The sequence below is a fragment of the Epinephelus moara genome, chromosome 5 (genome assembly GCF_006386435.1).
Source record: "Epinephelus moara isolate mb chromosome 5, YSFRI_EMoa_1.0, whole genome shotgun sequence".
Taxonomy (NCBI): domain Eukaryota; kingdom Metazoa; phylum Chordata; class Actinopteri; order Perciformes; family Serranidae; genus Epinephelus; species Epinephelus moara.
This window is the reverse complement of record NC_065510.1, coordinates 27,516,437-27,527,412: the sequence shown is the minus strand read 5'-3', so window position 1 is coordinate 27,527,412 and position 10,976 is coordinate 27,516,437. Positions and strand designations below refer to the sequence as shown.

Genomic DNA, 10,976 nt, shown 5'->3' with positions numbered 1-10,976 from the left:
GTGGTGTTGCTTTGTAAATTTACACTGCCACCCATTGGCCTGGCGTGCATACTACAGCGTTTCCAGTAGATTTTGTGGCTCCGTGTGAACGGGGATCGTTTCAATAACGTCGTCATATAAACGCAGAAGTTTTTTAAAATGCAAAGGACAGACTTTTCCGTTTTTACTGAAATCATTGTCGTATAAACGGCCCCAAGGGCTGTAACGGTTTGTGTATTCATACCAGACCACCATGTTACGGTGGTATGCCAATTGAGGCAAGCCTGAGTTCCACCTGTAAACTTTTATCCATACACCATTAGCAACACAAGCTCAGGTCTGCAAAACAAGCGGATTGGTGTGCAAGCCAGTCACAGTATGGCGAGGGCAAATAGAAGCCAGATGTGCTGATCACCAGGATGATAACAGTGGGTGCTATGAATGTTTAAATATAGCCAAGGGGGAAATAATTGAAACACTTCTCCTGATGCACAAGTGTTATTTTTTTATTGTTCTATGTAGGCCTTTTTCAGTGTTTTCAATTTCATAGCATAAGAGATGGTATTTAATTTTATAGCCTGTTGTTGCCTTTTGGGAAAGTGTTGTGTTTGTTACAGTCTAATACAGAAGTGTTTTAAATGTGCCCTGTTATTATAAAATGTAAGTGGTTTACCAAAGTTGCTAGTGGGCACACTGCTACCTCAGTCCCTGGCAAGAGTATTAAACCAGTTTATGAAGCAAACTGTGACTCTTATGTACTATTACAGCCCTAGAACACAATGTAGTGAGAATTTTCCCATTTCTTTACAAAGCAAAGACTGATTAAAATTTGTCTGTCTCATTTCAGGCCCAGTAAACGATTGGCTCGGTCTGTTGGAAGGTTGCGATGACTCTCTGGACTTGTTTGTTTTTTTCTATCGAGATTTCCTTTTGGCTTTAACAAGACAAGATCATGGTTTACTCATCCACCCAGACATTTTCTATTACAACGTTCTTGCTTGTTTTTTAAGTCATAATTTAAAAAGGGAACACATTTCGCCCATGTATTGAACAAAGCACTAAATCGCTACTTGGATTACTATCATTTTTGCCCCTTCACCTCACCCACCCCTTGTAATATTTTTGCTCATTTTTAAAAAGAAATGTGAATTAATAAGCATCTTTGTTTGCAAGCTAGCACAACAGTATCTCAACACTGTCTCACATTTAAGTAGTTTTCCCCCTTCAATTTCTTGAGGGTAAAAAACGGTCTAGCAGTATTTTGAATATATTCAGAAATTATTGTTTGTAAGAAAAAAATGCAACAATTTTTGGTCCTTTTTGTCTTTTTTTCCCTCCTTTTGTTCTTGGTACTTTTTAAACTTCTTTTTTTTTTTTTTTAAGAAAACATTCCCAGTGTTAAGTTGCAGGTGTATTTCTCCCTGCTATCATGATTTCTTATTTTTAATTTTATTCATTGTAATTATTTTTCTTCAGGGGGTTGTGTGCCTGTATACAGTGTATGCTACTGAACAGAAAAATGTGTGTAAGTGGGCTGTAATGAGGCACAAACTGTCCTCCAGAGTGTAGGGTGGTTGTGTGCAGCATGTATGTGATGGTGTGCTTGACTGCCCTCTGTTTAATTTCTATCTTTGTTTTTTTTTTTCTTTTTTGTTCCAATAGGTTCCGTTACTGTATGCTGATTTTTTTAGATGTTATTTTTTACAGCTTGTTTTTAAATACTTAAAATAAAACATCCAATTACCAGTTTCTTTCCTCTTGTTTGCTCATGACTACCACTGTGTTTAGGGTGGGTTGTTCCCCATTTTAGACCTTATGATAAAGTCTTATCAGATGAAACGACCTGTTTGGTTGATTCTACGTCTCATGTCTGATGCTGGGAGTGACAGTAATTAAACAGACATACTTGGATCCTTTTGTAGTGGCTTCCTGCAGGATGTCACCTCTGTCGTGCCCTACCTTTGTTGTGGTTTGATGGACGTATGCACCGGCGAGTGAGGTCAGTCTCGTGCAGCCTGTGGACCAATCAGGACGGGCCTGACTGCGAGGAGGGACACCAGTTTCAGTGGGAGATGGCGCCCAGCTCGAAATCAGAAAAGGACGATAGCAAACAGAAACCTCAAAGGAAACACAAAGACCATGTCGTGAAGCTTCTCACGCGTGGGAAGGTAGGCATGAATCCACAAAACCCGACTTAAATTACGGATAGAGCTGTTCGTAAATAATAAGACTGCTCCAAGTGGAAGCCGCCTTGTTTTCAGGAGCTTCTGGGGCTAGCTGCTAACTAGCTCGGAAGCTAACATCTAATGGCAGGCAGGTGGCTAATTAGCTAATGCTACAAAGTCTGGAAACCTTGAGTTTCCGCTGCTTCCCAGCAATGTTTCTCGACATTTGTCTCTCTCGGCGTGGTTTGCAAACATACTCATAGACGCCTGAATGTAAATGAACAGTGTTAGCATGCTAGCTAATGATGAACACCTTTAACGGTTGACCGTTATATCGTAACTTGAAAGCTCAGTCGGCGTTAGCTTCAGCTAAACCACAGCAGCAACTTACAGTGCTCCACAGCTCCTTAATGCGACCACAACCCTCAGATATAATGTTAATCACGTAGCCACTTTAGTTAATAGACAACTGATATACTGTGCTCGAGCCTTTAGATAGGTTATGTTTAGCTGTTACTGTGCAGGACAGGGGGTGTCAAACACACAGCCTGCGGTCCAGAACCGGTCGTCAAAGGGTCCAGTCCGGCCCATTGGATGTCTTTGCACACCTAATATTGATGCACTTGTGAAGGCAAAGAGGTGCCAGGTCTCAGGAGCAGGTTCAGCAGTGAGCAGCCTACTTTATGTAAATGCTGCTTCAGAGGCTGACTGACTAGGATGCAGCTCTCTGACATAACATCAGATACTTATTGTGGTCATATTTATAGACATTGAACATTGTGCAGAATATTGTCCATCAGCAGCTTCAACACAAAAGAAGCTACATTAGACTAATATGGTAAATGGACCTGCACTTGTATTGCGCCTTTCTAGTCATCTGACCACTCAGTGCTTTTTACACTACGAGTCACATTCACCCATTCACACACATATTCATACACTTGTGGCCGAGGCTACCATACAAGGTACCACCTGCTACTCAGTTTTTAAACACACTCACACCGATGGAACAGCCATCAGGAGCAATTTGGTGTTCAGTATCTTGCTCAAGGATGCTTTGACATGTAGGCTGGAGGAACCGGGGATCGAAACTGCTGATCTTCCGATTGGTGGACAAACCGCTCTAGCTCTTTTAATATAACTTTATATATATCTTTTAATATCTTAAAACAATAATGGTGGAATCCTATTGCAGAGACACGGCTAAAACATTAGATTTGTAAAAGGTCTCTAAGGCAGGGGATAAGTTAACCTCTTTCCTCAGTAGCTTCCAATTTTACAGGTTCGACCCACTTGAGATCAAATTGGGCTGTATGTGGCCCATGAAGTAAAATGAGTTTGACACCTCTAGTGTAGGGCATTGAATGAAGCAGAATTTCCTGTGTAACATTATTCATATCCAGAACCACCACCACCACCACTGACAAGGCTATTCCATAAATACTGCAATTCCCATATATTTAATCACATTTCTATGCTTCATGTTGCACTAAGTATGTTTTTCTAGATTTGAGGATGCAAAGGGCGCATATGATATGAGTTATATATATCAAATGAAAGCTCCTGATGAGGTAGGGTACTTGTGTATTTTAAACCAATCCACCATTATTAATCAAAATCCAAAAGACTTAACACTGAACACACTGAACTATTTGGGACCAAAAAGGTACACATATTCACGGAAATATTTTTTAAATAAATGTCAAAATATTGTTCATTAAGTATACTGTCATCCACATGTTTATGAAGTTTTAATATGTAAGATAAAATTCAGTAAACAAAGTCAGGACAAAGTATGATCAGTTTTTGTTTTGGCTGTCCCAGAGTTGGTCAAATGTCACTTACACCCCTCTGGTTCTCACCCCTCATTATTATGTTGCACATCTGACCCATTCTCTTGCCTGTTCTGCAGCTGTCAGGACAGTTCTCTCAGCGTCTGTTCAGGAAGCTGCCACCTCGAGTGTGTGTCCCATTAAAGAACATTGTCAGCGAGGAGTTCCTGAGAGCGGGGTCAGTGTGTGTGTGTGAGTGTGTGTGTGTGTTTACTAAGTAGGTTTGTTGTCATTAAGCACCTTGTCTATACACTGAGAGCATTCCAAAGCAAATGCGATTTCTGTGTGTATCAGGACTGTTGATTCTCTGAATTGATATGATGGTGCGTTTTCCTTTCCTAATAAGATTACCTCAATTTAGGCCAGCCAATACAGAGTATAGGTCCAATGCCATTGCTCTCTTTTTCTCAGATTTAAAAGCTATAACTGATATTGAGGAAATTTATTTCAATATGAATCTGTCACATCATGGTTGATACCTGATTATGCTATGTGAAGTAACTATTGGAGCCACTACTAATCTAATTTATTGGATTAGTGCATCCCTAACTGCTAGTGACCAATACATTTAGATTGAGGATTGTCTGAGTGAAATAGTGTTCAAGCTGGGCATATATTATATTTATCACTTTTGGGTTCCAGACATGTCTTTCTTGGCTTCACCAAATGTGGCCGCTACGTCCTGTCCTACACCAGCGATTGTGGAGAAGATGATGATTTCTCCTTTTACATCTACCATCTCTATTGGTGGGAGTTCAACCTGCACAGTCGACTCAAACAGGTAAAGGAAAGCAAATGTACTCACTGTAACCTTAATGTGGTCCATCCAGAATATTCATATGTGAACAGAGGAGGACTTATTAGATGTAATATCATGTTTTCCTGTGAGAGTTATAACTGGAAACCTCATATAAGTCAGCCTAATGTATACATATCTTATCCTTTGTCCTGTGTCTGCTTTTTCTCTTTAGGTCCATCATGTACGCCTGTTTGCTGGAGAGGAAATTTACAGCGACCTTTACCTGACTGTGTGTGAATGGCCAAATGACCACTCCAAAATTGTCATCTTTGGCTTCAAGTAAGGAATAATGAATACGTTGAATCCGTTTAATCCAGAATTTATGTTATTGCAGCATGTAGGTAATGATATGTGATTTATGTGTGCATGTGTGGTTCTACCTGCCAGTACACGCAGTTCAAGCTCCGTTCTGATGAACTTAATGATGAGTGATGAAAACAACAGAGACATCTACATCACTATCGCCTCCATGCCTCCTCCTAAACCTTGCTCTTACTGCTGCCCTGTTCCGTCAGCCACAACCATACGCACAGGTAAACACACATTCACAGAGATGGACTACTTTATTGTTCTTACTGCCTCTGTCTCTCTGACTCATCAGACGTAATCCGTTTCTCTCCACAGGAAGTGGTGAGTGTTTGGAACATGGCTATGTACTCAACAGCAGGTACCAGGTGGTGTACCCGTTCCCCACTTTCCAACCTGCTTTCCAGCTGAAGAAGGACCAGGTCATCCTGTTAAACACGAGCTACTCTCTGGTGGCATGTGGCATCTCACTCTGCCCAGGTAACATTTAAAGAGGAACTAAATTTGGTTAGGGGAGCAAATAATGTCACGTCAGGAGCAGAAACTGGTCTTTATAATAATAATAATACATTTTATTTAAAAGCACCTTTCTCAACACTCAAAGACACTTTACAGAGCATTAAAAACACAATTACTTTACTCAGCCTGGTCCCAACTGCTAAGTCGTTTTTTGTTAAGACCAGTCTTTAGAATCGACAATACGTCAGTTGCATTAACCGAAGTTGAGCCTAGTCTTAACTATGCCCAGTCACAGCTACGTGTGTTCATGTGAATGCCCACACCACTATGGCTATTGCCTAGTAGTGCATGTGTTGGATACACTGTTAACAATCTCTGGCTGTCTTTCAAATGTGAAGCCAATCATTTATCATTTGTGGTGATGTTATTATGATAAAGAAATAGAAATTTCATGGACATCAAGATCTGTATAGGAGAGGCATGTCTGTGTTTGATTGACAGCAGCTGGCCTGGCAGTTAGATCTCCACACATAAGATGAAAGTAGAGAAATAGTAAGCAACTTTGCTGTAGCTCACAACTCATGGACGGACAGTGTGTTGTTAGCAGTTTAGCAGTTTTTTTTAGCTGTGAACATTTGTTCAATTGCTTGTTCAACAATCTGAGGTAAAGAACAAGACATGTTAATGTTTGTAGGTTAGCTAGAAAAAGGAGACTTCAGCAGGAAAGCTAATGTGGGCTGTTGTTGGCTCTCATGTATCAGGCTGCTGATAGATAGAGATGGACTGAGATTTGACTTTATGCCTGCTCCTGACTTGGTGTAAGATTCACGCCTGGTGTTATTGAGCAGAAGGATTAAGCCTAGATGGTGCAACAGGCATAACTATAAGGTCGGTGTTGGAATACCAAGTTATGACCGACTTAGCTTAAGACCATTTAAAAAGCCCTGTTGGTGCAACCATCCCTAGTGCAGCAAAAGCTAGATCAATTCTGACATGCTTATTTCTGTTGTTTCCAAAATGGCAAATTGGTTCCACTGTGCCACATTGATAAAATACAGATTCCCAAATGTTTTTCCTGACACTCATTTTCATTCTCATTATCACCACTACACACCTGTAAGATTTAATAAATTGTCTGCTGATGTTGTGTGGCCTGATCTCAGCTATAGGTTATTGTCTCTTGCAGGTAAGCAGGGTCAGTCATCGCAGATCCTTTACACAAAGAGAGCAGCTTTGTCAAGTCAAGCCGCTTCATCTTTTTCCTCCACCTCCTCGACGTCTCCTCCATCACTACCTCAGGGATCTCCCGAAAGCCGACTGCCACCTAGCAGGCCTACTCCAATCCCATCATCTCCCAGCCAGTCACAAGCAGCGGTGCGGGCACGAGAGTTTGCAGCTGACCTCTTCAGGCGGGCCCAAGGAGGAGGTGGAGGAGGAGGAGGAAGATTAAAAGAAAATGAAAGCCAGGCAGAAAGAAGACCAGCTGATGGTGCTGAAAAAGAGGCAGCACAGATACCAGGAGACAAAGGGATAAATGTAGAGAGGAGAAGAGAGGAGGAGAGACGGACTAGTTTGCCACAGGCGTCAACATCAGGTGGGAGCCGCAGTTCGCCACAGTGCTCTGAACAAGTGATGTCTCCTGCCTCCTCCTCTTCATCACCTTCTTCCCCGCCGACCCCGTCCTCATCCCAGGAGGTCGGCCCCTGTGAGCCTGGATATGTCAACTATTCACGTCTGCACTACTGCCTCCAACAGCCAGGGGCAGCAGAGCAGAACACAGGAGGTGCAGGAGGTGAGAGAAAGAGGGGAGGACACACAGAACAAGTGTAAAGTAACTGTAGTGGCTAAACTGGCCCAGTGCCGGCTTCCGCTGCGGTGAATGAACCACTTAAGTGTTTTCTTGCACACGCATAACTTTGTGTTTTCTTGCGATGTATTCTTCGGTTCTTCGGTGGTGGTAGTTGACAGAAACCTATTTATTTACTAGACTAATTTCTTACGTTTTAACATTATGTGTTGCGGTAAGAAACGTAACACCTCCTGTGGTCCAAACACACTGATCCCCACACCTGTGTGTCTTTTGTACTTAATTGATTGACGTGACCCATCACCAATTCTAAGAACGTTGACTGCCCCCTTGTGGTGTGACAGCAAACAAAAACACCCATATTGGCTCCAACAGTAACCTTTGTCAGGTCAAGTCTGAGGTCTGGCATTCTTCTTCTCTGTTTCTGTCTCTCCAGGTTATGAAGACGACAAAGTTCAACTACCTTTCACAGTCACTGACCTTAAAGGACGGAACCTGCAGCTGGTCACCGGGCCACACAATGGACAGGTGTGTGTGTTTGCATCAGTATATCTGTGGCTGTAAATTCAGAAACATTGAAATATATATATTTCAAATTTCCCTACCTGTCCTGGAAGTACTGGAAATAATCAGCTAAAAGCATTTGTCTCCGAGCACCTAATTAAACAGAGTCATAATTCACATGTATAGATAGTGAGGGTTTGTGTGTTTATTCTTGGTACCTTAAAAAAATTAGCGTAACCTGTGTTCTTTCTTGCAGAGTGTGTGTGTGGAGCAGCTGACTCTGGACTTTGAGTATCTTATCAATGAGGTGATCAGGAGCGACGCTGCCTGGGCCCCTCAGTTCTGCTCCTTCAGTGACTATGATGTTGTGATATTAGAAGTCAGTACACACACACACACACACACAAACACACAAGCAGTACTGTGCACTCACACAATGCCTCGTTAACTTTCAGTGTCGTTCTCATTCTCCTGACACTGGTTTGCTGCAGCACTTATTCACGTCTTCATGTCTCGATTCCAAACTAGTTCAGTGTGTGTTTTATTCAGTCCTCATACATGATACAATAAATACAAACAATACAAATAGTATAAACAAAATTGACAGTCTGTTTTTAGTTGTGACTGAAAAGGCTCAGGTAAAAGCAAAAGCTTAAATATGCCTGTCCTACATTCTCAATAATTTAAGCTACCCTCCAAAAATAAGAAAAGTAGTGCTTTATTCTTGAGGAGATATAGTCTAACAACACACAGCTTGTCTCCAATATAGATTGGATTGCAAATAATAAGTCTCATTAGACATGTAGTGTACTGTATATAGCTTTACAGTAAAATCACCTGAATTCTCCAGTACACATTTGTTGACTCAGTGCGTTAAAACTCAAAATGGGGGAATCCCCCCTTAAATGCTTCGTATAGGGAGGATTTTTGGCTTTGAACTGTACTTACAGCTGTCGTGTTCTTTTCTCACCTCAGATTGCTTTTCGTCACTCTCCTCAGGTTTCTCTGAACTATATACATCACCGTAATTTTTTCCTCCTCTCCAGTCTCTTGTCATCCCTTTGAGCTGCATCGGTGTCCTTAGTCTTTCATTTGGTGACTTCTTTTTTCTTGACCCCATGCGCTTTTCTTTTCCCCTTCCCTTTCCCACCATCCGAGGGGCAGTGAGTTTTGTAATTTGAGCAGCACATTATACTGTTATTAAAGAGGAGCTACGCCCATTTTCAAAATTTGTACACGTTATTCCTGTGGTCTAGACAGTCCAAAATATTAGTAAACATGATCAACTCTAAAAAGTTGAAGTGCTAAAACTCAAATTTGTGATGTCATAGGGTATAAAGACTAGAGCTCCACGGACAGTGAATTAGGAAAATGTTCTAGATGACACTGAGAGCACCAGAGGAATGTTCTGAGTATATGGGTACATTTTCAGCTGTATGCATTATTTCCTACCTCATCTCACATACTGTATTTTCTACAGTAAGTTGATTTTTAACTCTGGTGTTTTTGAGCTTAAAAAAGGAAGGGAGGAAGAATGTTTTGCATGTGACCTGGAGATAATGTATGTGTCATCTGTGCCAGGTGTGTCCTGAAACCAACACTGTGATGATCAACATTGGTCTGCTGCTGCTGGCCTTCTCCAACTCAGATGAGGAGCACTGCAGGTACTTGCAGTACCTAAATAACCCAAAGCCTTCTTCAGCTCTGCATCTGCTCCCGCTAAGTCTGCTTCTCATTGTTTTTTTTCCCAGGCCAAACACGTATCATTCCAACCTGCAGGTGAGCTGGGACCTAAACACAGGTGTGTGTTGCACCGTGGGTGTTGGTGACCTTACAGAAGTCAAGGGTCAGACCAGGTGAGGAACTACTGCCACCCCATCATAGACACACACAGATACACACAATGCTATCTGTCTGTCTCTTTCTTGTTATGCTCTGCTCATTTCTGTTGTGTTAAAGGTGTCAGTCTTTATCTCTGTTCTCAGTGGGAGCGTGTGGAGTTCCTACAGGAAGTCCTGTGTGAACACAGTGATGAAGTGGTTGGTTCCAGAGAGCAGCTCCCGTTACATTAATCGCATGACCAACGAAGCTCTACACAAAGGTGAGTTATATGCACATCTGCACACATTCAGCGTCCTGATACCTACACACACCCTCCAACATGGATTGAAAACTGTCCCAAAATGTGGTCCAGATGTCTTTCTTTGAGGATTCTCACTCATCCAGGTCAAGTCAGAGGTCAAATACAACTGGCAGCTTTTGACTTCTGCTGTCCAGATCTGAACATTTAGGGGGTATTTGTGTACTGGGAAAATATTGGTGGAGAGAAGGACTCTTGTAAAACCTTGCTTAGTAGGGCTGGGTATCGATTCAGATTTTCCAGATCGATTCGATTCGATTTTCAAGGACTCAGTTTGATCCGATTCACGATTCGATTCAATTCAATTCAGTTCAATATCGATTCAGTCAAGTATATTTCATTTATGATACAAAATTTGCTTGGATATTAAGATATTTTCTGAGAACTAACAAAGTATATTTAACAAGGAACTCTCTGACCTGGTGCATTAATATTAAAAATACTGTTTACATTAAGAATTGACCCCAAAGCAGTACATTAGTCATCATGTACTTTTATTTAACATTACCTGACCAACACATACAAAAAAAATATTTTAAATTAAATTAATCACAAGGCAGACAATTTAAATGAAGTGGCTACAAAAAAATATAAACAAAGGACATCCACAAGTTTGCTGCCTGTAACAGTCTTATAAAGCTTTTGTGCAATACGCTACAGTGGTTGTGATGCACACATTGACTGTATCAGAAGAGAAACAATATACGTAGGTGAACCCTGCAGCAAAGTGAGCCCTCTTCCTCAGAGAGGATCTTTGCCTCCCAGTTTGTTCCTGGCGGCAGAGCAGAGTGAACCATCTTTATTCTCAGAGGATCTTTGTCCCATGAGAGCAGGCACGCTGCTCTCCGTGTCTGTGTAAACAACGTTCGCTGGCGATTTGACAGTCACTAGAAGCACATTATGACCCTTTGTAAAAGTTTCTGTGTGGTACATGTGTTGTACATGAGCTAACGTTAGCGGCTAAGGAAGGACTGAGAGGCTGTCC

General features: G+C 41.6%; 2 protein-coding genes across 2 annotated transcripts in view; both read left to right on the top strand.

The window, feature by feature from the left end:
• khsrp (KH-type splicing regulatory protein) overlaps window positions 1–1,728 on the top strand; it is an 11,116-nt gene extending 9,388 nt beyond the window's left edge. The window contains exon 18 of the mRNA XM_050043571.1: window positions 827–1,728. Within this exon, the coding sequence (XP_049899528.1) occupies window positions 827–835 (9 nt within the window). The 3' untranslated portion in view covers window positions 836–1,728. The remainder of the gene's footprint in view (window positions 1–826) is intronic.
• Window positions 1,729–1,821: 93 nt separating this feature from the next.
• Window positions 1,822–10,976, top strand: part of dcaf15 (DDB1 and CUL4 associated factor 15) — a 12,210-nt gene continuing 3,055 nt past the window's right edge. Inside the window, exons 1-12 of the mRNA XM_050043569.1 lie at window positions 1,822–2,147; window positions 4,057–4,154; window positions 4,619–4,757; window positions 4,948–5,054; window positions 5,163–5,308; window positions 5,400–5,561; window positions 6,727–7,332; window positions 7,784–7,875; window positions 8,108–8,230; window positions 9,433–9,515; window positions 9,603–9,707; window positions 9,837–9,952. Of these exons, the coding sequence (XP_049899526.1) occupies window positions 1,962–2,147; window positions 4,057–4,154; window positions 4,619–4,757; window positions 4,948–5,054; window positions 5,163–5,308; window positions 5,400–5,561; window positions 6,727–7,332; window positions 7,784–7,875; window positions 8,108–8,230; window positions 9,433–9,515; window positions 9,603–9,707; window positions 9,837–9,952 (1,963 nt within the window). The 5' untranslated portion in view covers window positions 1,822–1,961. The remainder of the gene's footprint in view (window positions 2,148–4,056; window positions 4,155–4,618; window positions 4,758–4,947; window positions 5,055–5,162; window positions 5,309–5,399; window positions 5,562–6,726; window positions 7,333–7,783; window positions 7,876–8,107; window positions 8,231–9,432; window positions 9,516–9,602; window positions 9,708–9,836; window positions 9,953–10,976) is intronic.